General features: G+C 42.4%; 2 protein-coding genes across 6 annotated transcripts in view; one reads left to right on the top strand and one right to left on the bottom strand.

Annotated features, from left to right (window-relative positions):
* Positions 1 to 267: 267 nt before the first annotated feature.
* On the top strand, positions 268 to 12,299 carry LOC102206878 (LON peptidase N-terminal domain and RING finger protein 3). Its single transcript, XM_005719435.2, has 12 exons — positions 268 to 1,160; positions 3,737 to 3,855; positions 3,963 to 4,085; positions 4,229 to 4,345; positions 4,453 to 4,672; positions 4,762 to 4,846; positions 5,027 to 5,141; positions 5,903 to 6,024; positions 6,488 to 6,646; positions 6,742 to 6,904; positions 7,468 to 7,617; positions 7,741 to 12,299. Exons 1-12 carry the CDS (start codon positions 470 to 472, stop codon positions 7,897 to 7,899), a joined length of 2,223 nt encoding a protein of 740 aa, XP_005719492.1. The 5' UTR covers positions 268 to 469; the 3' UTR covers positions 7,900 to 12,299.
* A 10,596-nt stretch (positions 12,300 to 22,895) lies between these two features.
* LOC102206403 (histone-lysine N-methyltransferase SETD1B) overlaps positions 22,896 to 27,671 on the bottom strand; it is a 48,160-nt gene continuing 43,384 nt past the window's right edge. For all 5 annotated transcript variants that reach the window (XM_005719433.1, XM_013908304.1, XM_005719434.1 and 2 more), the window contains exons 11-16: positions 26,073 to 27,357; positions 25,740 to 25,843; positions 25,442 to 25,604; positions 25,046 to 25,164; positions 24,851 to 24,944; positions 22,896 to 24,424 (exon numbers count right to left, since the gene is read on the bottom strand). In XM_005719433.1, the coding sequence (XP_005719490.1) occupies positions 23,976 to 24,424; positions 24,851 to 24,944; positions 25,046 to 25,164; positions 25,442 to 25,604; positions 25,740 to 25,843; positions 26,073 to 27,357 (2,214 nt within the window). In that variant the 3' untranslated portion in view covers positions 22,896 to 23,975. The remainder of the gene's footprint in view (positions 24,425 to 24,850; positions 24,945 to 25,045; positions 25,165 to 25,441; positions 25,605 to 25,739; positions 25,844 to 26,072; positions 27,358 to 27,671) is intronic.

Here is a 27,671-nt window from a genome sequence, read left to right as displayed (position 1 = left end):
GTATGAGACACACTAAAATACATGCTGAACCATGTCAAATCTGTGACACTGCAACAAATTTTCATACTCTTGGTCAATTGAGATCGATTACATGTCGTCCCACTAAATGGTGTCATTCTTTGGGAACCCTGGTCACTGTTTACAAGAAACCAGCATGCAGGTCAGACATCCCGCCCCATGGCCCCGACACTGAAACTGTTACATGGCAGATTGTTTTGTAACAGTTTTCCAAACTCGTCCAATGAGAACAGCTGGCCGGCGTCACGTGACACAACTTTTACATAACAGTTTTTTTTTCACCTCCTCGCCATGGTCCATTGAGAATAATATCGGTCCTTCCTGGACTAGGGCATGAACGTGCAGAGTTGTCAGTCGTTTGCAGCGGAGGGGACGGACGTGAATGGCAGCAGCTGGGGTGCAGACATGCACCACGTAGATGAGCTGATACGCTTCGGACAGCCTGCTCTGTATGGGGACGGAGAGTGAGAGCATGCTGCATCTCGCAGCAGAGGCTTTCAAGTCGAAAAACTTCGACCTGGCCGCGGACATCTACGAGTGCCAGCTGGCGTGTCTCGGAGATCCGCAGAGCCGGCGGGAGCTGATGGTGAAGCGGGCTGACGCGCTCGCGTTCGGGGGGAAATTCACGGAAGCGTTTGATGTGTACCGGCAAGCCTCGGAGATAGAGAGGCTGAGACCCACTCACCTGGCCAACCTCATAGAGTACCTGTCGGGTACTATACGGAGGCAAGACGAGGGTGAGAGGCAACGGGGCAACCCGTGTAGGGCAAAGGAGGCAGGTGCGACTGTATGCCCGAGAGCGGGTGCCACAGGTTGCGGGTATGAAGACTTCTCCTGCCGGATATGCCTGAGCTTTCTGTTCGAGCCGGTGACTCTGACGTGCGGTCACTGCTTTTGTAAAAAGTGTCTGGAGAGGGAGAGGAAAGAGAAAGAGCGACCGGTGGTGTGTAAGGAGTGTAAGAATGTCTCAGCAGTGAGCGACAGCCTAGGTCTCAGGGTGAATGTGGTCCTCAGCAACCTGCTGGCCAAGTGGTTCCCCACCCAGTACCAGGCCGGCCAGCTGAGGCGGGAGGGCAACGCACTGTACGCCGAGAAAAAGATGGAAGCTGCCCTGGAGAAGTATAACCAAGCAATACTCGCAGGTAAGACACCGAGCTGCTGCTTCTTATTCTTATTATTACTAAGAAGCAAAAAGAAAGGGTGTGTGTGTGTGTGTGTGTGTGTGTGTGACAGAGCTGCTGTAGCCTACTTCTGTAACTTTCCTATTATTCCATAACAGCATATAAGGTGTGTTTATGTGAAAAGTACAGTAAAATAACAAGGTCGAGCTGTTCCACATTTATTAGTCATAATCGTGGCGGTGACACAGTAGCTAGCCACCTCTCTGCTGGCATCTAAGAGTCACATCGCCATGTGTTGGATAACAGGGTAATGTGGGCTGGGCCAGTGGACCAAACATTGCGTAAGCACGTAACCCCCCCCCCCCCCCCCCCGCTCCCTCATTGTGTAACGTCAAACAATGGCTCAGGCAAATGTAGGTCAAGGGTATTATTGCAGGTCACCGCTGGGCACACCAGCGCTCAGTTTCTGTTTTTGTGTTTTGTTTTGTTTTTAATTGGGAAGAGCTTGGATGGTGATAACATAGGTGAACTGTGACCTTCAGACAGGAATCACTGGCAGTGAGCTAGGGGCAATCCCCAATTTAACATTTTGCTGACATGCATTAATTTAAGTAGCATTTAAAGAGCCATATGGCCCTTCGTTGTTTTCCTATTTCATCAGTTAAATGTAGTGATTAACACAGAGATCAAACTACAGCCCTCTGCGTCTTGGATCCTTAGCCTGTCCTCATTAGACTTTACAGCAGTGTGCAGCTGTAGCTCGGTCACTTAATAGGCTAGTTGTGTAAGTTTGGAGCTACGTGTTTCTCCTTTAAAAAGTGTGCCATATTTTCCATTGCTGACTATCTGACAGCTGACAGGCAGAGTATTTTTACGTTGCATAAGGACCGAACATTTCTGACTACTGGGTTCCCACATTTATCTCAAAGCAGGAGTTTAGCTGGAGAGCACCCACAGTTGTCAACTGGGCTTTTTGATGATTCAACGTGGTTCTAACATGTTTTCCTAAAGGTGTTCTGACAGATCACAATTAACAAAGGTTTTCACAGTTGCAGAAACTGAGTTCCACATCACCTTATTCATAGACAGATGGATGTATGCTGGGTTTTCCTGGATCCTGGATGACTTCTGTGCATTTTCCTGTTGTTATTTTTGGCTTTCTGTCAAAATTAAACCCCACCTCTTAAAAAAAAATAGAAGAATATTCCTTTTGGGTGGAAGGCCAAAATCCTCCGTGGTGGGGGTCAAAGTTTTCAAGCACTGGTTTTTTTGTTTTTGTTGTTTTTTTAAAAAAGGAGTCCAAAGGACTGACCTCCCTTTTTTTTTTTTTTTTTTTTTAAGGGTTATGCTTTCAGAGTAATGTTGGCTCGAGGTGAAGATCAGGCCCAAAGTTGCATTTAGGCATGCTGCAGTTAAGCCTGGAGATGGTCTCCAAAGAGTGAATGCCAGTCTAAAGAGTTATAATTAGAGCAGGTCTGTGTGATATGTATCTTTGTGTGTATGCATCTATGTTCAGCAAGGCTGCCTGCAGTTAACCACAGTGCTAATCAATCTTCCTTCTGTGATGCTTGTGTTGTGCCTGACGCCTGTGCAGTTACAGGCCCTACTTTGGCTCGTTCTGTCATGTTTGGGGCTCCTGTGTTGGTTTCTTTGAGTGATTTGCTGCCTGTGCCCGTAGCGAAGCCAGGGAAATATCTCCTTCCGGTTCCCATAAGGCTATCAGTGGTATTTGCATAAGTTTTTCACGTTATGAAACCTACAATGTGGGTGACCTTGATAGTACTGCATGGTTTTATAAGGCAGTCATTTTTTTTTCTTAACATGTTTTGTAATGTCGAAACGAACCCATTTTAAACATTCACTCAGTGTTATAACATGCCAGCGGATACTGTTTAAGACATTTGAAAAGGGAAAATATAGTGGTCGTTATTTATTTGTATTCTATACTAGGCTCAGATCTTACAGGGAACAAGGGTATATTAATAAACAGTTAATTATTTATTATTATTATTTATTAAGCATGCTGGCTGCTCATATATGCGGTATGTGTCACCTCAGTGTAAATTGATATCAGTCAACAAGCAGTCTGAAGATGTTTGTGTGTGTTATATTGTCATGTTAACATGTTTTTGTTTATGTTTTGTGTGTCTGAATGGAAAAAATATCGGCTGATGTATCGGAATATCTGATTTTTAAACTGCCAAATATAGATATGGGTATTAAGAATAATCTATCGGTCGGGCTGTTGGTTTTAAAAGAAGAGATTAAAAGAATTAATTTTATTATTTTAGAAGCTAAAACTAGAATATATAGAGTTCTTGTCAGAAGAATTATTTAAATTATTGTATAACTGGTCAGTAGTCTGTTCCTTAAATGATTGCTCCTCCATATAACTGTCAAATAATCATTACTGTTTTTAATTGCTGGTTGAACAGAAAGGCCATTTAAATTCATAACTCTGGGCTCTGGAAACGTTTCCTTTTCTTTTAAAGTTTAAAAAAAATATTTTATTAGAAGATGGAAAAATATAAGTGGAAAACACGTAGCGCCATTTCTAAAATTTTACAACTAACGGTTGCTCTGGTTCTTCTCTCCAGCACCAACAGACCACATACTGTTTAGTAACCGCTCCCAGATCCACTCGAGCCTGAAACGACACGAAAAGGCTCTGATGGACGCTGAGATGGCCTGTAGACTGATGCCTCACTGGTCCAAGGTACAGCAGAGAAACTGTAGCTTTTAGTTCATTATATTAAACACTTGCCCTAGTGTAGTAGCAAAGTGAATAAGCTGCAACATGCTGCATGTTTCTTTTGTGTACAGGGTCACGTTCGCAAGGGTCAGGCCCTGGTGTCATTGGGCAGGAGTGAGGAGGCTCTAAGAGAGTACCTAGTGTGTCTGTCCATAGAGCCTGACTGTAAACTTGCTAAGACTGAGGCTTACAAGGTAAATATGACCACTGTTATCTTGTGACCTGCCCTACTGCACATTAAATACAACAAATCATTTAATGTTTTAAGGGAAAACATTAAGTGTGTATTTGCAGTGTCATCAAAATAATGACACAATGGCTTATTTTCCTCTTTCAGATCCTGAGTGATCTGCTGGCTCCAGTCAGAGATCAGGTCCCTGAACACATCTCTGACTACACCAATATACTGTCTTCCAGAGCACACATCAAAAACAGCATCAGTGCTCCCTTCCATGTAAGAGATGTTCCACGTCTGGAAGTCAGCCAATCCAAATCAAGTCCACATGAAGTTTCTCTTTAATTTATTTTCTTCTTCTCTGCATCTTTACTCTCCATCCTCAGACCCTTAGTCCCGGATCACTGTCTCCAGAGTCTTATCTTACCTCGACTCTCTCTGCACCAGAGAGGTCACCAAAGGAGAATCAAAGCAAATGTCAGGGGAGGACAGAGGTCGGGAGGTTTGACCAGTGCTTTCTTACCAAACGGAAACGAAGGATTTCAGAAGAGGAGGCAAAGGTGGAACTTCAGGGGAAGAACAACGATCACAAGAGATCCAAATCTGGTGATTATACAGCTTTGCACAATCATACGCTGTCATATACTATTAGCAACTTCAGCATTGTATTTATTGTTGATTACCTCTACATTTAGAGCCAAACGAGGAGCCGGAATATTTGAGCTCTGTGGATGACGACCTCTTTGACCCCGCAGATCTGGAGTGTCCTCTTTGTATGAGGTGAGAGCGGTTTGATTTACAGCTAGGTTTACGCAACTGACACTGGACAAGCAGGCTGTGTAGGGCCAGAATGCAAACACACTGAATCTTACGCTTTAAATAAGGCATTTTATTGCTGTTGTAGTGTAGCTTACCCTTGTTTGTCCGTGGTTTTTCACTGTTTGTGTGTTTCCCATCTAGACTGTTCTATGAACCAGTGACAACACCGTGTGGGCACACTTTCTGTCTTCAGTGTTTGGAGAGATGTCTGGACCATAACCCAAAGTGTCCCCTTTGTAAAGAGGATATGTCTGAGGTAGGTGGCATGGGAATTCAATAAACTTTTCAGACTGACCGTCCACATTCAATAAGGCCTAAGCAATGATTACCAACCAGGGGTATAATTATTCCTCTGCAGTAGCAAGGTGCTGTGTGGAAAGATACATTACCTAATATAAAGAGAAAAAACAGTGAAATTATAGAGAATTTATGAGCTCTGAAAAGGTTTTGTGAAGAATTTAAAGTAAATGAATAAGGGCGACTGTGGCTCAGGGGGTTGGGAAGCGTATCTGTAACCGGAAGGTCACCGGTTCGATCCCTGGGCTCTGTCCTGGTCGTTGTGTCCTTGGGCAAGACACTTTACCCTACCGCCTACTGGTGTTGGCCAGAGGGGCCAGGCTAAAGCTGAAAGTAGCTCGAGATCTTGTCTAAAACAAGTTCTGCTAAGGATATTTGATGTTGGGGAAGGTGGTGTCAACTTATCCCAAAAGTCTTTGGGAGTTATTGTAAGCTACTGATCTAAGGTGGATTCCAGAGTTGTTATAGATACAGAGTTGGTAACCTAGCATATTAATGAATGTTGAGTGTTTATAATATTGTTGTAGAAACCATGTTTTATATAGTTTGGTTCATTTCTTATGCTCCAGTAATAATGTCATTGTCAGGGCTTTGAGCATATTTGATTTGTGGATCCCTTGAAACCAGTCAGACTAACAAGGTTGTGGGACAACAACCACAGGAGACATCCTTATTGTGTCATTCTGCTGCTGTTAACATATTCATTGTGTCTGTCTCCAGTATCTGGTCCAGAGGAAATACTGTAAGACGGTAATAACTGAGAACCTGATATCGAAGTATCTTCCCTCTGAGCTCATGGAAAGACAGAAAATCCACCTGGAGGAAATGGCTGAGCTCTCCAAGTAAGTTCATATTTCCCGCTCTTCTCCACTGTCTTATTATCAGGCTCTGCTTATATTTCTTTCTCCCAGCAAGTCTTTTGATGGATCGCAGTTTACGTGTGACATTAACATTTTGAGAATATCCTCGGCTGTTTGACCTACTGACCTACAACTGACGGCACACGTGTCCGACACAGTGATCTCTGAGTGTTGGTCATTCAGGCTTCAAGTGTCACTTTCCTGACGGCCGATGCATAAATTAATTCACTCTCACGTTAACCAGTGTCTTTTACATTTGGCCTAAAGTTCACCTGGAGTTTAAGTTAACTTTTTTTTGTTGTTTTTTTTACAAAAGATTTTCATTCATGTTGAATTTTTAATTGAAAGTTGTTTTGTTTTTGTTTTTTTTGTTTTTTTTTTACACGATATCTCCTCCTTAATGAAAATAAAAGACTTTTTTTTTTTTTCCTGTGTCTCCCCTTAGTCTTAACAAGAATGTGCCTATATTCGTGTGCACCATGGCCTTCCCTACTGTGCCATGCCCTCTCCATATCTTCGAGCCCTGCTACAGACTGATGATTCGCCGATGCATGGAGACGGGTACCAACTGCTTTGGCATGTGTCTGGGAGATGACCTCAAAGGGTTAGTACTTTGACTGCAGCTGTGTGGGGTTGGTGTCGGACTATGAATGCACATAATGTTAACTTGCTACCTGTGCTTTCTCCTTCGGCCTCCAGGTTTGCCGACTACGGGTGCCTACTGGAGATCCGCGATGTCAAGTTCTTCTCCGACGGCCGCTCGGTTGTGGACACGATAGGCAAACGGAGGTTTAAAGTAATTCAGCACAGCGAGAGGGATGGCTACAACACAGCTGACATAGAGTACCTGGAAGATGTTAAGGTATGAGGTGGTGGGGGTTGTGGGCTGGGAGAGTGAGAGATGACAGGATGAGCTTAGACTTTATAAGGTGTTATTAACATCCTGGTCTGAAATCAAGTTGATGCACAAGTGTCTGAAACTAGCATTCTTTCTAATGGCCAGCAGGGGGCAACCCAAAACCAACACCAACTGAAAAAGAAAAGCCAATTTCATAATTGATTTATAACCCGAGTAAACATTTTCCGATTATTTCAGAGCCCCAGTTGCAAGTTTCAAGTCTTGTTTAATCCAGTGTGATGCTCATTTATTAAAATATAGTTTCATTTAGAAGAAAAAAGAGATGATAAAGCAGGATACAGTATGCTGTGGCTACTTTGGGATTTTTCAAGCATGCAGTGTCCCTCCGTTACTCAGCCAGAAGCACAAGTCAAGCTTTGCATCTGTTTTCAAAAGATTTTATGGTTGTAAGAACTAGTCTATAGATGTATGCAGCAAAGGTGAAGTTTTCCACCTGGAGAGTTATTTAGAGAAGGATGGTGAGCTGTTGCTAAGATGTTAAAGCTCAGAGGTGTTGTTGTCCGCAGGTGGAGGGCGTAGCAGAGCGCGAGCTGCAGTGTCTGCATGACGTGGTGTACGAGCAGGCCGTGTATTGGGTCAACTCTCTGAAAGCTGAGCAGAAAGCTCGCATTGAAGGCCACTTCGGACCAATGCCTGACAAAGACTCTGAACTTCAGGTACACACAGTCTGTTTCTTTTATAGCTTCTATTTTTATATAGTGGGACTAAAGTATCCAAATTTTTCTTCTACTTCATTTTGCCCTTTAAAACCATCTCACTTGTGTGTATTTTGCTTGCAGGCCAGCCCTAACGGTCCCTCGTGGTGTTGGTGGTTACTAGCAGTTCTTCCTTTAGAGGGCCGAGCTCAGCTACCGTTCCTCGCCCTCACGTCTCTGAGAAACCGTCTCAGCGGCATCCGCAAGGTGCTGCTCTTCATGTCGCAGAACAGGAGCCGGTGACGCGCGCGGCTGACCCTAAAGCAGCAGTTGACCTGCTGTTCTTCCTTTTTGATGCACAAAGAACTGACGCTGATGGCGTCGCACCTTCCCCGTTCCCTGCCGATGTCATCCAAGCATCAACAGCAAACTTTAACTAAGCAACAGTTGAGATAACGTGGATCTGAATGAATAACAGACGCCTTCCGTCATCACTTTCACAGAGCAGCAGTCCTGGCAGACCCACAAACTCGAGCTGTGTTCAGACAGATCGGGGAGTCTGGCATCACAATTGTCTGTTTAAAACCATCAGTCGTCACGCTGTTACATTACTGTATTTCGTTGATCATATGCACATGCTAGGTGTACTTTTTTGGTTTGTTTTTTTTGTGTATAAGAAAAAGCTGCTGTGCTGCGATCTCTTAATCTGCCCAGATTGCTACTCTCACCTTTCTGTCTGTCTGCCATGTTTGCAGTTCTCTGCTCTTCCTTTTGCCACACTTTGCAGTTTGGTCAGAGCGTCTTCTAAAAAGATTTGTCAGAAAAACCCAATACGAGTGTCATATATGTGCTTCCTGTCTGAACATCGCCTACAGAGCAAAGACAAATGATCCTCCCAACGAAACAGCCTGCAAATCAAATCATAGCTGGACATGGCGAGTCATTTAACCGACCATGTTTGTCTTTAAGTGTACAAATGAAGAAAGATAAAACCTTAGTATGAATATGAAAAATGTACTCTCCCTACATAATATACTCTGTTTACTTCATCTACTCTCTTACCACCTTTAGTGTATCTTGCAGTAATTAGTCCATCAGCTCTTCCGTCTTTCCTTCATGGCTCCTCCCTTCTTCCTCTCTCATTCAAACGAATAACAAGAGAATCAGCTTTTACGTTGGTGTGCTTTAAAAGCTTTTTGTTCTTGTTTTATTCATTTTTTTTGTATGTTTTGACATTGATTTCCGTTATTTATTCATAGTTTTTATTTATGCATGCAGTGACGTTGTTTACATTTCACAAAAAGAGAGCTGCTCACGTTCCAAAGTCCTCCTCTTTTTTTTTTCTTTTTAAATTAAATTTTTTAAAACTCCACCTTTACGCAGCTTTTACAATCAAAATGTGGCACCAACATGAAGCTGGCACGCCCTCAAACCAAACCTTTTTCTAGATGATGGCTGGTGATCCACATTGATTATGTGTGTTGACTTGAACATATTTGGATCCTCGTGCTGTGAGAAGCATCATTCAGCATCATGGACTCACTACCAACAATATTTGGAGTTTGATGCCATTATCTGCTAAATGTATTTATTCAGTATTTATTTGCACTTTTACATCAAATAAGGGAAACGAACATTGCAGGCAGAAAAAAGCAAAGTTCTCTGTTTTTGTTTTTTTTTTTAATTAGTTTTTTCTTTGGTAAAGGGTGACGCAACAAAACAAAACACAACTGATGTTTTTTGTAAAGGCCGGTGCCTTCCATCCGCACACAAAGACGATGGTGTGGATCCAGTTGTATACCATTTAAACCAGTTTTAATGGAAAGTTGTTGCTTCCAAATAATAAATTCACAGCAGCATAAAAAAAACCCAACAAAGCAAAAAGCTTGTCTGGAAACCCGCCATCATATTTTTGAGAAAAAAAGTTGTTTGAAAAACAAACGAACATCGAGGCCTTGCTGATGTCTGTGACGCGACTGTTTTTACACGGCAAAAGCCGGTCTCTGACAAACGCCGGAGACTGTTGAGCTTTGCCTTTAGGTTCTTTTGTTTTCTATACGTGTGTTTTGATTTCTACATGTTTTTACGTTAGTTGTATTTGATGATTTTCTTCACTCACCGATGTTTCTGCGTTTCATGTGTGAGAGCACTGGGAAGGCCTAAGCCCTGTCATGAGGCTAATACAACGTGGCTGATAAATAATTTGTCGATAAGGCGTTGATACACTTGCAATGTGACAGAGTCAAACAGCAATAATTGGCCGTGTATTGTGTCTGGCATTGTAATATGTTATGTTTAATTCTTACAGAAGACTGCCTGAACAGATATTTATACAAACAGATATAACATATAGTCATGTTATATGACTGACCCTCTGTTATGAATGGTAACTACTAATAAAAATGATAGCTCAAACTGGACAGGAAAGGGAATAGTCATCATATAATCATGCATTTGTGTGAAGGTGTCATGCTTGAACCTTTTCACATTAATCAATCTGGAATATTTAAGGGAAATTTGCCACATATTCTAAAACAGCACGAGGAGCCAGTTCTTTAAAAAACATTAAAACAAAAATCACAGAAACATAGACTTTGGTTTGATATCTCTGAACGGTCTCTCATTCTGGCAGCAGTTTTAGTGCCTTAACTTTGAATTCTTCCATTTTTACTTAAACGCAGTGGCAACTATGGTGATGTGTTGTGCAATAACCTGGGTCTCTCTTGATAACATAGCATATGTTGTTGCAAATATCACCCTGAAAACTGAAGTTTCACTTCGCAGTAAAACCTTCAACAGCTGGTGCATTTAACTTGAAATAACGCTATGCACTGTGCTAATTTATTCCCATACAAAGAACAAAGAAGACTGGCCAAGGCAGTTTGTAGCATTACCTTGGGACGGTACACTGAGTAGGGCAAATCTCTGTTGGTGTTTTTGGTCACTTAGCCTCTTCAGCAGGCTGCCCCACTGATGGTAGCTGGAGGTCAAAAGCTCTGCAAACCAACCACTGGCTCCACGGCTGATTTTTGGCATCTAGTAGAACTTAGTGTGACGTAATACCAACATTTCTTGTCTGTCCATACAAAAACCAACCAACTAGCAATAACCACTAATGTGGGCTATGTTTCTATTTTCTTTACATACTTTGGCAAATGTATATTTTGGCTTTCTTGCTGAGTGTTCAGTGAAACCAGACAATTTCCTCTCGCAATCGGCTATTTATAAAGTTAACAGTTAGCTTAGCAGTACACAAGCCCCCTCCCCCCCCCCTCCTGATATGCCTCACACTTTGTGTTAAACACACATTTTAACAATAAATTGAGCAGTCCCTGATTAATTTATTCCCACTATTTACTTTTATTCAAATCTAAGATGACCTGTTGCTAGCTTTAACTTTTAACGCACAAACAACATTTCAAACGAGTCATGACAAGAAAGCAAATGTAAAATATATTTAAAAAATGTCTAAATGAGGTTAACGTCAGTGATAGGGTAATTGTTGTGACTTAGCCAGTAGTAGCTAAATGCTACAGCCCAATTTATTATTTTTAAAGCACACAGCTTCCTCATGGCTACATTAACTTTAACTAGAGGTACTCAAATTATTACAAATTTTTGTGGGTTTTGAAATTGAATGATGGTTTTGTCACCATGGAGATTCTGTACGCTCAGTCATTCACAGAAGCGAAATGAGAAAAGATGGAACAGCAGCGGTTACATTGTCCTGTTGTCAGGGATTGAATCCTTAAAGGTCAAGATGAGTTTAACTGTATCACTTTGATATATTGTAGCAATCCAAAAACTGTGATCATACCAGTCAAATAAAAACTTTTTTTTTACTAGTTTAGCAGAGCAGACAGGCCTATCCTGTATGCTCAGAAATGGTTCTCAACATGTAGAAGAAAATACAAATTTGGATCTTCCAGCCATCCAGCTATGCAACAGCAACAGGATGTGTTTATTGCTCACTGATTTCCTGACCTTTCATAATTCAAACACTAACTTATTAAGGAAGTGTAACCGCCATCCTATTTGAGAACTTCCAGCAAGGCAGAAAAATGCTTCCTAGTTTCTTAACAATGTTGTTTCTTCCATGTACAGTTGTGAGACTTTAATCAGTAGTCTACTCTTTTTTTATTTGTGCCCATCAGTCTTCAGATCATGAAACATGTTAGCTTACAAAGCTGTAATATCAAAGGTTTCTGTGTGATGTATTTGAAAAGTGGTTCCAAATGTTTGGTCTGATTTAAGTAGCAACTAATTGGTCTTCCCTAATGGATCGAAAGCTTCTTGGAAAAATACCTGGCTACTGAGGCTGTTTGTGAACTAAAGCACAGACGGTGTCCAGAAAAAAAGGGCAGGAAGGAAATCATTGTCTTGGTATCCTGCCCTGTCTGTTGCTAACCTCAAGAAATGTTCAAGCCCTCCTTCGCTTTTCAAATGTACGAACAGACTTCAGTTACTTCATGGCCTGCTTCTTTCAAATGTTATCAAACTAGAACTTCATAACCTCTAAATTTGTCCAGGTGAAGCAAGATGAATGTATGTATGTCTTGACATTTCTTTGATGTTTTCTGTTCACATCAGTTACTGATAGTAAAAAAGTATGTAATAATTTGCAGAGGTACAGTCTGAAGCAGGAAGTCATGAATAAACTAAAAAAGATTTTGTTCTTGATTCTGAACAAACTCTGGTGAGGACAACAAGTCTGACATCTCTTTATTTTGTGTTGTGTTTGTGTGTGTGTGTGTGCGCATCTGTGATTCTTAGACAATGGCAGTTCAGTTTACTTGTTACATGGCAAGATTTGTTCTGAGGCTTGTCGCCTTTAGTCAACAGTTCAGGAGGAAAGAGAGGGCGACAGAGCAGGAGCACACACAGCAAAGGCTGCGGGATCAAACTCAAGCTCAATTTTTACAATTTGGAAATTATAGGGAAAAGTTATTTTTTACAAAAAAAAAGAAGCTCTGCTTTAAAACCATGATCGTTTGGAAGGACATAAAACATACAATTCCAGCTTTCAGTCCCTCTAAAAGAATATGCTTTTTGAAAAAATAAGCTCCTCTGGTTTCTTTAGAGAGCTAAGTCTCGAGTATCTGTTAAGTATAAATGAGAGGTGAGTCTGGCTAGTGTGAAATAGTAACTTATAACAAGGCTTGGGAGCAGGAGCAACAGCTAACCTAACAAAGTAGCACTTCAACTAAATAAATTTCCATCTCTGTCAGGTTTACCTACTAGCTCACTCACACTACAGTAAAAACATGATTGCAACCTTCCTGCAACTGGGAAAAGTCACTGGTTGCCCAGTGGCTGCACTGAGTTGTTCCAATCAGTCACTTTGAACCAATGATCTCAACTCACCCGCGATACATCTCTTTTTAATAGCAGAATTCAACTCGGCTGGTACCACATGGTTAAATTCGTATATATATAAGAAGGGTTGCTAAGCGCCTGAGTCATTTTCATATAAATTTGAAGTTAAACTCGGCATCTTGCAGCAACTCTGTCACCATTTGTGGAGGAATTCCTAAATTTCTGTTTCAGATCTATTTTATCCTGGAAAAGATTTGTGATTTTTCACAGATTTATCACAGTTAATTACCACAATATTGTAAACAGATTACAAGTAATTACAAGTAAGAGAAGGCTGTCTCAAGGAGGTGGAGCAAGCCCTTCTTTAAAATGACTATTTAGTAGGCAACAACAGTGCAAATTTATTGCACATGGCTGCAGTAATTTCAACTGCTGTCATTTTGTGCAACTACTTCCGTTAGTTGCATTTTGTGCAACTACCGGAAGTAGTTGCACAAAATAAAACACTGGGTTTTTGGAGGTGTCTGAGAGCTGGTGCAGAGCTTGCTGCTCTGAGATCACTTTACACGCAGACGTGTAGAACTGACCAATGAGGCGCCTGCGTTTAGATGTGACCAACTGTGTTCACAGTTTGATTTGTTCCACGTTTGTTCCACATGTTGCAGTTATCAGTATGAATTCTTGTAGCTGGGTTGAAATATATGCAAAACAAGAAACATACACACATGAGAGAGCAGGTCACATGACAGCACAGCATTTTTTACCCACAGTTTAAACTGAATAACAAATAACTTGCAGACAATGAAAACAAACAGAAATAAGCGTAAAATTTAAAAACTTTTATTGAGGTTAACTTTTTTTTTAAGTTATTTAAAAAAAAAACAACCCAACAGGCAAACCCCTCTTAGGAAGAACTAGGCGACAGTGGGGAAGAAAAACTCCCTTTTAAGAGGGAGAAACTTCCGGCAGAACCAGGCTAAGTGAAGGGCGGCCATCTGCCACATCTACCATTCCAAGGGATTTCAGAAGTTTTAAATTTTAAGAATAGCCAATTAAATTAAATTAAAGTCCAATTAAAGTCCCAATTAGTTTTCCAGGATTAACACAAACTACATCAAACCCAATGGGGGATCTGCAGGTTGTTTAAGATGTGTGTTTGATTAATACTGGCAGTAGTTTTATATTGGGTGTGAATAGTGACACCAGTGGCATTTACAACCATCTTGTTCACATTCTGCAAGTTTTGTTGTGAAACAACACGTTTTGTGTCCTCTGTGTCAGAGTCGTCTGTACCCACACAGCACGGACACAAGCACCCAAGCAATTTTTTGCATTTTTGATTCTTGGGCTTGGATTCAGGTTCAGGAGCTGTCTCCTGTGTCCCTGACTGTGTGTTGGTGACGGTTGATGAATTATTGCCCATTTTAATATCTATTTGTTTGCTGATAAATTGTTGTCTCTTTCTTAAAGCTAGCGTTTGAAAATCCGCTGTTACAGAGTGGTATTTATGGGCTCGGTTTTAACTTAAATCCTTTTCCGTCTTTGACGTCTTCAGTGTCTTTGATCTTAACTCTGCCCACTAGAGATTTCTAAAATATCGTAATTTGGTTCCCAAGCATAAATGATATATTTAAAGCTATCTTGGACAGGAGAAAAGTATATATTTCTTGAAATCTGCACAAAGATAACAGTTTCATGTCATAATATTCGTAAAGCTACCGTAAAGCTATATTAACAATGGTGCTGTAAAGTTGTTAGCAGTGTGTCAGCTTGGTGACCTGCCACAGAGTACCTCTTCCCCACTGTTTGTATTTGGTCGTAGGAGCTGGAGTGGGCAAGCTATTTACTTGGTCTTTCTTTCTTTTACCTTTTATTATCAGATATGTTGGATTTCATGTTGTTGTTTTTTTAAATCTTATGTCAAATATGTTACGTGTAAATTCATACTTTATGTTTAATGTAAAAATAAATGCAGGCCCTTTTCTACAATTCCCCTGTGGGAGAGGAGCTGGAGTGGGCAAGCTACTTACTTGGAGGTCTTTCTTTCTTTTACTTTTTATTATCAGACACAACGCAGGAACACACCGGTTAAACACACACATCACAAAATAATAATAATAATAATAATAATTATAGTCTACACTGCTCACGGACCCCGAGTAAGTTTATATAAGTTTATCTACTGGTCATTTAATATTCAATCTTCTGTCAGTTTGGGCCAGCCCACCGTTTGGTGACATCATCCGGTTAGTAAGGTGGGCAGTTTAATGTCGGATGAGCAGTGTTGGTCCGGTGGGGGTGCACTGATTCCTCTGGGATGTTATGTGTGCGTGAATGATAAGTGAGTATTAACCTGTGTTGCATTTTGCCTTTGTTTATGCTGATACAGTACTATGTTTACCATTTAGGAGCTAATGTTAGTTCACAGTTGGAGCGGGGTGCAACGCGGGAGGTCATCCCCTTTTCATATGCTAATTTATGTTTGTTAGCTTATCCTGGTTTAGCTTTACTTGACGCATGTACGGTCTGTCATGTCCATAACGTCATTCCTGTCTTATCAGAGCTTCTCTGTATGTTGTATGTGGTGCTTGTGATTGTTTACTTGATAATACAGAGTTTGTAGCGGACAATTTGTTATGAGGATCGTTAATTGCCGATCGTAGTTCGACCGGAAGTATCACGTTCCCGCTTGCCCTTCATAATAAGAGCATTACGGCGGATTATAATGGGAAAGCTCTTCTACAATGATTTTCATTTCAGAGAATGAAATGTCCATGTGTTTGCTGCTGCTGCTGCATCATTTTATCGAACTCTACATATCAGTGTTTGATATGAACTCATTTAGAGCTACCATGGGGTAGCAGTGGAACACCTCGGATCCACATTTGTGCAGACTGCACTGTCAGTGGAAGAGTGAGAGAGATGCAGTTATATATTGTCAGTCAGCTAACCAGTAACACAGTTAGTAAATTGAATCGCTCTTTAACAGCAGTTCAAGTTATCAGGTTAATGGAGTCAAACCTAAATGGCTGATCCAGTAAAGGAGCGTTAGGTAGACCCTACAATAATACATACTGAGAAAAACCCAACAATCATATGACCCCTTATGAGCAAGCACTTTGGTGACAGTGGGAAGGAAAAACTCCTTTTTAACAGGAAGAAACCTCTGGCAGAACCAGGCTCAGGAAGGGGCGGGGCCATCGCTGTGATTGGTTGGGATAAAGACATGCTGTGGAAGAGAGACAGAGATTAATAAAAAGTATGATTCGGTGCAGAGTAGGGCTGTGCGATATGACCAAAATCTCATATCCCGATATAAGACATCCATCGTCCCAATAACGATATAAATCACAAAAATTTAACATTTTCTGTGAATTTCGGGCAGCTCAACTTGCGTGAAGTGTTTCCAGCTGGGTGTCGTGTACCTGGAGTCGAGTGTTTTAACCGATGCATGAAACGATACATTTTTAGACATAAGTTGTAACGGCCGCCGTTTTCTTTGTGAGTATTTATTACACGGCGTGCTGCAGGGAAAAGCCTGTTCTAATGTTTGAGTCTAAGGTTTATTTTTTAGCACCTGACGGCTCTTTTTTACTTCTCATCCGTAAATACTCTGCATACTCTTTCACGTGATTCAGTTTATTTTGAAAAGTCTCAACAGGATCTTGAGCTTTATTGTGAAAGGTTTATATGGAAAATAAACAAGCGGACACGCGATGGTTTTACCGTCGTTGTTGCTAACCACAACGCATAAAAACAGGCGCTTGTCCGTCCGTAGTGTGGTTATATAAAATATAAGAGAAAGAGAGAACTTTAAGAAATGAATATAGCCACTACAGTGACCATCAAAACGATGAAAAAATATTGTCATAAACAGTTTATTTTGCGACACCACGAAACAAACAATAGCATAAAATGAAGCGATAGACGTTTTTATATCGTCATCCGATATATATCGTTATATCGAACAGCCCTAGTGCAGAGATGTATGCAATATACATATACTGTATGTAAGAGACACTAGAGATTTTAGAGAGAAAAAAAAAGTCCAGATTTTTTGGTTTTGTAGCCAACACCTGTGAAAGTGACACCAAGTCTCCGATATGTTTGAATAATGCAAACTGCTAACACTGAGCTGAAAGATGGAGACAGAGGGGAAGCTGGGCAGACGCAACAACTGTTTATGCAAGCAAAGCAAATATACGTCAGACAGTCAAACTTAAAAAGAGATAGCTCTTCAATATAATTACACTGCAGACAGCTTAGTGCAATCACATAAGGAATGATTCCAATGTATTCTGGCATCAAGAACTCAGAGTCAAGAATTTCTCACAATAACCAGCTTAAATGGAAATCTAATTCCTCTAATAAATATTTACTGTGTTTTCATCATCGGAGTAAAGGACAGCAGGCCTTCCTCCGCAGTCTGAGAAAGTTATTAAATTTCTGTAAATGTGACCTTCTGTTAAAAGCTGCGCAGCACTGTTAGCTACGTCAGTACAATACTGGGGGGAGGATTGTGCGTCTGTTCCCGACATCAAACATAACTGGATGAAAGGCCACAGATTCAATTTGTTGCTTATATGTTACGGTGGCCCTGAGAGGTCAAACGAACAGACACTAAAGAAAACACAGACAAACAGAAAAACACTGCAAAAGCACACAAGATGTAGCAGGAGTTGAATAAAGTGCAAAAACAAAATCTTTGTAAATGAAATTAGCAGTGTATAAAAAAAGAAATCAATATTTGGACTAAGAGGTTAAATAGATCAAAAACAATTTGAATAAAAATTGTTATTTTTATTGAAAAAGATCCAAAATGAAGATCCCACTTGTCCCAGCACTTCCTACCTTGTTTGTGTCAAGTCCATTTAATTCGTTTGAAGATCTAAGTTATTTAAAAGTTGTTACACATAGAGATAAATATCAGTTACTATCAATGCAGGGTTTCAGTTTCCACTTCCATTCATAGCTTTTGCCACTAACAGAGCATGACACAGACCTGAATAAATATAAGTAGCATCTTCTGAAGTCCACTAGAGTATGTAAAACTGCTCATTTAGCCCCTCTGGATAAATGACTGAGTAAGTGTTCCAGCTTTTTTGTGATGAAATATGATCAGAAAAAGAAAAAAAAAAAGACAGAAACTGGAAGGAGGGGAGATAATTTAACCTCCTCGGTCCACGAGTGGAAACAAAGAGTTCACTGATAGGAGAACAGGTCAGCTTTCCCTGCAAGCGTAAACCAGCCAGGATTGTCATACTCGTGTTAATTGAAATTCAGAGTCACAGTGGTGATCAAATTCTCAGATATAAGGTCACTGGAAAAAATGACAGCTAGAGAATTTGACCTCATGCAAACTGGGCTCATTACAGTTTGCACACATAAGTCTGAGCGAGGTCAGAGCGGTCTGACAAATCCAAACACACGTTGTAAATATGTATCAGCTTATATGTGACGATCTCAGAGTAATATCAGATTTATTTAAAACTGTAAACGGCAGTATTAATACGTCTGCAGTCAGCAATCTTTAATATTTTTAGATAAACAATAAATTCAAAGCTCGTAAGTGCCTGTAGCAATGAATCTTCATAAAAGTTTTACTCAAAGGTTTGTATAGAACGCTGGAGGGTGTTTACACGTCTTTTCTGTAAATGTTTTCATTTTGGGTTAACATCACCACTTCCATTAGCATGATTTCACTGAAATCAGGCAGCTGTTAGCAATAGACATGATTTAATAGCATAGACTGTCCATTGTGATGTCACCCACTGGTCTGTGAACTAATTTTTTAAGTCTTTAGCCGGCAGTCTTAGTCTTTGTTATTTGGTTTATTTTAGCTAATGGTACTGTTAGCTAGCTTGCTTTGCAGGGTTCATCTGTAAAACTGTGACATTACCTGAGGTAGGGGCCGAGTGAAAAACAGGCTTAAACCAAAATTACAATGGTAAACAGCTTTCGATCTGGTCGCAACAAAGAGGTTCCCAAACAGCTTGCCAGCTCCTCCTGCTGGTGGCAGCTGAGGCTGTGTGGGTAGGATGGTGCTAGAGGAGTCAACAGCTGGCTTCTCAGCATCTTTAGCATAACAGACACTGAAGGTAAGCAAACAGTATCTAACTGTCACTTAAAACAGCCATGTGACAATAGCACATATCATGATTAATTAAATTTAATTAAATTCAAATTTCAGTTACTAAGAAGAAAAAAACAACAACAAAAACAGACTCCTGATCAGGAAAAACTAAAGAACTTGGCTAGTGGAGACCAAAACTGAGTGTTCTGGACCTGAAACTGTCACGGTGTTTTTGGTTTAATATTATTTGTTTATTATTGTTCTTGGTTTTGTTTGTCCCGTGTTCAGTATTTTGCTTCCCCTATGTCTTATTAGCCCCAGCTGTGTTTCCCTCCTGTTTCCCATTCCCTCGTTACTCGCTTGTGTATTTTAGCCCTGAGCGTTCCTCTGTCCATTGTTGCATTGTACACCCTCTTTGCTTTGTGTAACTTGCGGGCTCCTACTAAATTCCTAGTTCTCCATTTCCTTGTTTAGTTCCTTAGTTTTTTGCTTTTAGTTTCTTATTTCTAGTTCCTAGTTTTCAGTTTGGTTTCCTGTAAACGTGTAGAATTATTTTCAGCAATAAAGCTGCTGCTTTCAGTCAGCTTCCCCTGTTTGAGCCCTCCATGCTGCAACACAGCAGTACCTTGACAGAAACATTGTATTTGCAAATGTCATAAGATAATGACAGGGAAATCTTGTGTTCACAGGTTATTTCACTGCTTTGCAATATTGTAAAATGCCATCCATCCATTTTGAGATCTTTTACCAGTGGTGTTCATTGGTGCAGCTGTCCAAACAGGGGCACCCCTACCCAACTTCACCAGCTCTTCCAGATGAAAGTCAAGTCACCTGAAGGACGTTCTCTCTCTAGCTTGTCCTGGGTCCTCCTCCTGGTGGTACATGCCCACAGTGCCATACCTAGAAGGTTCCCAGAAAACATCCTGATCTCAAACCCAAACAACCTCCACTGGCTCCTTTCAATGTGGGGAAGAAGCGGCTGCTCTTTGAGACCCTACCTAATCCCTACACATAATTTTCAGCATAGATGGGGACAGGAAGGTAGATCAACAGCTTCATTTCATTTCACGTTCAGCTTTCTCATCACTACAACAACGAGTACAACATCACCATCACTGGTTCACAGGAAAGGATGGTTTAGTAGTGGAAACCTCTGCCCACGGCTTGTCCGTCTACCTGCAGAGAGCATCTGCTGTTAGATGGGGGCAGTGATCACTCTGTCCACCAATCAGCATTGGATCGATGCACAATGACGCTCATGTCGAGGATCGTGCAGTCGGGATCATGGAGCACTGCATGGAAGCATGTTTACACTGGCTGAACATTTCTCTCTGTAGGCACATACACAAAAGAACAATCGCAGCACCAGATATTAACCATTATGCAACACCAGTCTGTCAGCCTCATGCTCCACTGTCCCCTCAGACCATGAGATACTTAAACTCTTCCACATGGAGCAGGAACTCAGAGTGGACGCTCCACCCTTTTCCTACTGAGAACTACGACGTGAGACTTTTAGTCAGAAAATATTTATGTTTAAATCCTTGCACATTTATAATATTTGAAGTAATTTTATGATCCAGTTCAACAGACCAACTTACATCACACTCTGTTGCCCAGAGATCAACTTGGCCACACAATATAAAGTTACACTAGTCAATAAAACACTTTTAAAGGCTTTGTTGTGTTCTACTCATCACTCCTGTGTAAGTGAACGTCCAAATTTATGATGATATCTTTATAGCAGTAAGAGTTTCAGAGCAGGAGGATTTTTCGGTGACTTCTTAGAAACTGTAGTTCCCCGAGTCGACCTCAATACCACTGCCCCTCCACCCACCTCCTCACCTTTGTGCCTCTGACTCCTGCCAACTCCGTTGGTTATATAACCTGTAAATGAGAAGATCAGCACCCAGCTGTCATCACTATGGATACCTGGCATGGACTCACACACGCACTGTACATCTTGGCGGGTCCACTTTGCATGTGTGCTGTAGTGTGTGTATCAGAAGTAGGGCAGCTGCGGTGTTACCTAACTCGCCCAGAAAAGACATCTGGGGAGTTGATTACAGCTTCCTGTGCGCAAACACAAGGCAACCATCAATCATACGCATGCAAGCGGCCCGCTCACACCCGTTCATGTGAGCAGGCGCGCACAAACATTTGGCTCACATTTTGGCCACACACAAGGAGAAAGGCACACAAACAAATAAAGGCCACATGTTTGCAGGCATGCGTACACGCCAAGACGGTCAAGTGAGTCCATGAGGCCGCGTTTGGGAGAAATTAAAGAAAAGTTTTTGCTTGAAAAATGAGCCTGTTACCCTACTGTACAGATCGACGTCTCGAGTGTTTGATCAGTCCACTCTGCCATAAATCACCCACAGTGGGATCGACTCGCTTGTGTTTTCTGGACTAATTTTCACATTAAGCTATTTTCCATCTGCAATAATTCCACTAGTTTAGAATCGAATCCCATTTCTTTGCTTGTTTGATGCTTACAGTAAGAGGATTGATAGTTAGGAAGGCATCAGTCTGTTACAAGAAGCACATCTGAGTCGTCTATGTGCAAAAATTAACAATAACAACGGCATTAAAAGCAATTTAAAATAAAATGATTGTAAATATGTGCAACATGTTTTTAGCTGGCATGCTGATGTAAACAGATGTGTTTTGAGCTTCTGATATGAGCCAACAAGTCTGAAGTGAGGCGCTGTCAGGAGAGCAGCTGAAGCTGAGCGGAGGAAAGATGACGTTGTGCCAAGTCAGAGAGCTTTCAAAGGCAGAGGAGCAATATCTTGTATTGGATATGTTGAGAATGTGGAGCTGGATGAGAACTGGCTTAATATGGTCAGCAGACTATACCAGTGAGGACTCATTTTATCTCTGTTTTGTTGCCAATATTTTAAAACTCATACTTGGTTGGTTTTCATTCATATTTTAAACATTAAATGAAATTTCTTTTCACTTTTTTAAAATTTCTGTGATCTTGAGCCTTAAAGGGACACTGAGATAGTGCTCCTGATGCAGTTCAGTAAGGAAGCAGTCACTGTAAACATGCATCCCATCAAACATCCATCAAACAACCTGACAAAACACCGACTGTGAGCTTGATCTCAGTCAGTCCTGAGCAGCACTTGCATCCCAGTTAAAGTCTTTGAGTCCGGAGACCACACTGTCAGGTAACCCTGACCTTCATTGTGTGTTTTTTATCTTCGACTACAAACCTGTAAAGGCGTCGTTGGTGTGTATGCACGGTTCTGATTTTATTGAGATGCCATCATCTGTCTACAAACACAAACCAGCCAAAGAAGTTAAAGCCTTCTTATGATTCACTTCCTGTTTTTGCTTGAAAAGGTTTAAATGTGATGACACATGGAGAGAGTGAAGAAGAAAAAAAGCTACCAAAACTACTACTGAAACTCACAAAGACGCCTCCTGCTTCCAGAACCATTAGGTGGTGTGGCTGATCCGCAACTATATGGCTGCCATAGTGAAATGTGAGGATGTGATGGATGTTAAGAAAATACACACAACCAAACTGAATTTTTATTCTACAGGAAATAAAGAACAACAGGTCACATCCTTTAAGATCAAATCTGCAAAGTTAAAGAGTTAGGGATTAGCAGTGGACCAAACCACTATTAGGCCTGTGGGGGTGGTAGGGTGTCTGTTTTAAAGCCTGAAACCATTATGTGAAGGTGAAAACACAACCAGGCTGTGGAAAGGAATCTCGATAATGTTAAAGTCCGGGGAATGAAAATGCTGTACCGGTGTGCCCAGCCTGCGAGCGTCGGACACACCGGTCATATTTGTTTTAAAGGGTTCAAATCAAACTAAAGTTTCACAGTTAAGACATCACATTTCCGACTGTGCTCCACTTCTGATGTACAAACAAACAAACACAGAAACATGCTTTATAATTTGTTCTTTACTGCGCATTATTATGTACAAGACAAATTCTCAAAAGGCAATACAAAACGAGTATCACATATCTGCATATGCTTACTGCCAGACACACTGAAACGACACAGACGACGCATCCAGCAGCAAACCCAGCACTAAGTGCCTAAGTAGCTTTATACTTATGTTTCATTTACACTGGAAAAGGATTCATAGTCGACAACACTCTGCAACGCAGCGATGCATTAAACAATTTCAAACAGATGACTGTGAACGCAGCGGCAGCGCTCACTGATTATCAGCTTTTTGGGGGCGGGGTTTGGGAGATTTCTGCAGGATACTTGGAGTTGATCAAAATATCAAAAAGAATTAAAAAATATCAAAAGTGAAAATGAAAAAATATAATTTACACGGACGAGCCTGAAACAGGAGTGTCCACGGACCTGATTGGACGTGCTTCTCTTAAAGTAGATTTAAAAACAAAGAACAGCTCTGGATTTAATCCTCATCTCACTCTCAGACCACGGACTATTCCATTTTCCTCAAATATATCAGCATTTATACCTGCCTTATAATAAACACACACACACACACAGGCCGGCAGCATCGTGTAGGTCCATTCTTAAGAACGAACAGAAGATTTTTTCTGTTACTTTATCATCGTTCTGGGTAAATGAAGTGTTCTCATATAAAAAAAACATCTCTGTGCTCCCTTTCCTGAAATGTTTAGTGATGTGAAGTGGATTCATCCGAGTTAAAGTTAAAACGTACTGGTGTGAGGCTGCAGGTGTCTCATTCCGGCACCTCATCCCAAACTACCAATCTTTAAAAGCAACCAAACAAACAAAGAAAAAAAATATCCTCCTCGAGTAAGACGCGTTAACTTTCGGGGTCCTACCGTGTCATTTAGAAAACAGAAATGAAGGAGTAAAAAAGAGCCTGCCTTCAGCTGTGGAGCTGGGCATTTTACACCAATCTAAAGCCTGAAGCTCAGGATTAAAAGATATTTGTGTGCAAACCGGTTCTGCTCCATCCTGGAGCCTTTCAGGTCCCACGGGGGGCGTGGTTTCTCTAAATCTGACCTGGCCTGTCACTGGACTATCTGGGGCATCTCGCTCCAGGCTTTGGCTTTCTTCTTGGCCAGCGCCATCCAGGGGGGCTCATCCTGGGCCAGAGTTGTGGGAGGCAGGTTTCGCTGGGAGGGCGGCGTCTGTCCAGGAAGCCCCGGCGCTCTCAGGACGGGCTTTTCCGAGGCGGTCCTCGATGGAAATGGGGAGCAGGTGAGCGGGGGCGGAGTTTTAGAGGGAGATGACGGAGTAGCAGGAGATTTTGGAGCGTCTGGTGTTGACAGGCATCGCTGAGGAGGGTTAGGTTGTGGTGGATACTTTGCTTGGGGTGGTGGGACATAGGGTTTGGGGGCAACACAGGGGAGGGGCTGGGATTTTAAAGGCTGAGGCGGCACTGGAGTCGGAGGAGAGAAAGGCCTTCTGGCCTCCTTGTCTGGAGACACTGACGGCTTGCTCATCTCCAAATGAGCCCCTGCGAGAAAACACACACACGTAAACAATAAACCCGAGGAGAGACTTTGACAGAAATGTATTTTAAAGTTAAAGCTCACAGACTATTTGCTTCTGACCTCTGTAAATAGTCTGAAAGACTTCAATACTAACTTCAGGCTGTTGTGCAACACCACCTTTCACCGTACACCACCCACGTGAGGCCAAGATAGTGTCTAGTGTTTTCTACACTGTATTGTTTATGTGTGGATTTCCGCTAAGTTGTTATGTACAATCATTACAATCAGCCTCCAACACAAAGTGTTAATTATTTATCTACTGTAGCAGAGGCTGACCAGACGAGGGCAGCAGTGCATAGTGAAACAGACATTTGCTGAGGTACTGCACAAATGATGAAGGAGCCTAATGAATGGTCTGTGTGTGTGTTTGCATGTGTGTGCATGCAGACCTTTGCCTTTGGTTTCAGCTGTTTTGGTGCCTTGCTCCTTGCTTGCAGCTGAGCAGACGTATGTTGGAAGTGAAGACTTTCTCTCTTGGTCCTCCTGAAAGAGCAGCAGCAGAACAGTCACATACAGATCACGTGGTGGCGGCGTACTCTGCACGCATGCATGCATCTTGTTTTTGTGCATCTCTGTAAGTCTACCTTCTTGACAGTGATCTCCTCCAGTGAGTTTTCCTTATAGATCTTCTGCTTCTGTTTGGCCACAGAGATCCAGCTGGGAGGATCAGATCCAGTAGAAACAGCGCGGCCCGCAACTGAATCTAAATTAACAGCACACACAGTTGTTACGCCACAGGCTGGCTCGCGAGCTGCTTTCTTCCACTTGTCGAGTTCAGGATTGTTACGCTCGAGCAGATTAATACGGCGAGGCTGCGCAGCGCTCCTGTGATCTTGTCCGTGAGCAGTTCGAGCGGTCTTTAGTCTGAGCCGTGGCCATGTTTAATATGAACATCCACCACTGACACAGTGTATACATGACAGAAGCAAAGAAGAAGCATGATAATTCCTCTTTAAGTAAAGATGAATGTGGACACACACCTGAGACGCGCTTCAGTTTCCCTCCACTTTCAGCTTGAACCTCTGGCTTCTTAGGCAGCGCAGGTTTGATGCTGACCGGTGGACAGATGGAGGGCTTAACACTGACTGGCTGCGGGGAGTCAACTTTAGAGCTGGGTGGCTGAGTTTGTGACTCAGTCGGAGGCTAAAGGATAATAAATAAAACACAAATAATACATTTGACATGAATTTAAGCTTAAAGTTTCAGGTTTCCTGCATCATGTTTGAGAGGTAAGAAGTTCAGAGTGTCCTAGAAACCCTTAAAAAGCTTTTCAATCACCTCTGTGTTTTCCTCCTCTGAGCTGAAGCGCAGCAGAGCCGAAGTCTTTCTCAGCCGAACTCCGAAGGGATTGTCCGGGTTTCCCTCTACAATCACTGAGCTCTCTGCAGGTGGCAGCGTAAGAAAAAGTGGTTATAATTTACCCTCCTGTGATACAGATTAGGACACTTCAGACAGCAAACATCCAGTGTTTGCAAGGTTCACTTTAAAGCATACACAGCATGCACGTGCTAGTCCAGTAAAATCAGCCTCGTCTAAACACAACCGAAGTGGATCCTGTCCCTGCAGAAAACGGCTTCATCATCTACCATCACACATGTTCAGCGCTCTTACCTTCAATGCTCGCAGAAGTGGAGATCTTGGGTGGAGCCGGTGTCACACTGCTTTGTGGTTTGGCGGTTTTCACCCTACTGGGGCTCAGCACCAACTCGACCTTTGGTGAAGTCGCCGGTTCTGCTTTCGTGACCGAATCCTCGGTCACAGTCTCCGGCTCCTCGCAGCTGGATGGTGCGACAGCGAAGGGGGAGGAGACAGAAGCAGGTGGGGAAGGAGGAGGGTTCAGACTTTGTGATCTCTGCCAGGCGGGAGCGATCGTGAAGCGGACTTTAGTCTGATCGGGGCTGCAGGGCGGCTGGCTTGTCTTTTCCTCAGCCGGTGCAGGAGATGCAGCGTCTTGATGTGTTTCTTCTTCTTCTTCCTCCTCCACACCGTCAGCTTCCTCTTTATCTGCAGAGGTGGACTCTGTGTCATGTGAAGCCGCCTCACTGGCGCTGTCACTGGAATCTGCAGCAGCTGGAGGCAGCTGGAATAAAGACGTGGCTTTTTCTGAGCTGGGAGAAACTAGATTTATGTGGACGATCGCTGTGCTGGTCTTGGTGGGACTCCTGGCCTCGCTCTTTGGTGACTGCAGGGACAAAGGAGGAGGCTCGGGGGAGCCGTCGTCTTGTTCTGCGGCTTCACTCGGACACTCCTCCATCTGTTTGGTGTCTGACTGCGGCGTTGCTTCCTCGCTCTCCAGCTCCTGTTCGCTTTGATCTGCATCACTCTGGCTCCCTCCCACACCTTTCTCCGATTGGTCTAACCCCACGCTGAGGTCAGCCCCCTCCTCTACTGTGTCTTCTCCCTCTTCAGTCTCATCTCCAGGGTTTTGGTTGAAATCTTGCTCCTTCTGCTCCGTGGTGAGTCCTTGATCGCTCATCTCTGCTGGAATTTGATCATCATCTTTGAGTTTTACAGCGCACACTGCGTCACCTTCAAGCGCCACACCTTCATCCACCTCCTGCGCCACCACCTGAACTTCTTCACCCGGCGTATCCGGAAGCATCTCAGGCATCTCTTCTGCGCCTCTCTCCTCTCCTTCCACTGCTTCCTCTGCCTCCTCCACTTCTGTCCTTTCAGTCGTCTCGACTTCCTCATCCTCTTCCCTCATCTCCCGCCCTTCCTCCTCCATTTCAGACTTCTCCAGCTTGATTGCCTCCTCCTCGTCCCCTCCCTCACTCTCCCCATCTTCTTGTTCCACGTTGTCGTCACCTGCCTGGCTGATAGTTTGGCATGAGAGCACGCTGTCGTCCTCTTCAGGCTTGACTTCCACTGCCTGCTCTTCTCCTTTCTCCTCATCCTAGCAAGTGAAAAAAAGGGAATGTGACTGTGGCTAAATGGCATGAATGAGATTTAAGAAAACATGATCACATCCATCCATTTGCTTCCGCTTATCCTTTTTAAGGGTCACGAGGGGCGCTGGAGCCTATCCCAGCTGCCTTAGGGCGAGAGGCAGGATACACCCTGGACAGGTCGCCAGTCTGTCGCAGGGCTAACACACAAACACAGACAGTGCTCTAGACTAACTTTTTGACATGGGTTGCAAAGTTAGGTTGTACGCCTAACTTTAAAAATTTAGGCGTACCGGCACAAAAGTTAGGCGCACTCAAATTT

This window comes from Pundamilia nyererei, unplaced genomic scaffold (assembly GCF_000239375.1).
Source record: "Pundamilia nyererei isolate P.nyererei 1_Seehausen unplaced genomic scaffold, PunNye1.0 scaffold00001, whole genome shotgun sequence".
Lineage (NCBI taxonomy): Eukaryota > Metazoa > Chordata > Actinopteri > Cichliformes > Cichlidae > Pundamilia > Pundamilia nyererei.
The sequence above is the reverse complement of the archived record's forward strand: the minus strand, read 5'-3'. Positions and strand labels throughout refer to the sequence as shown.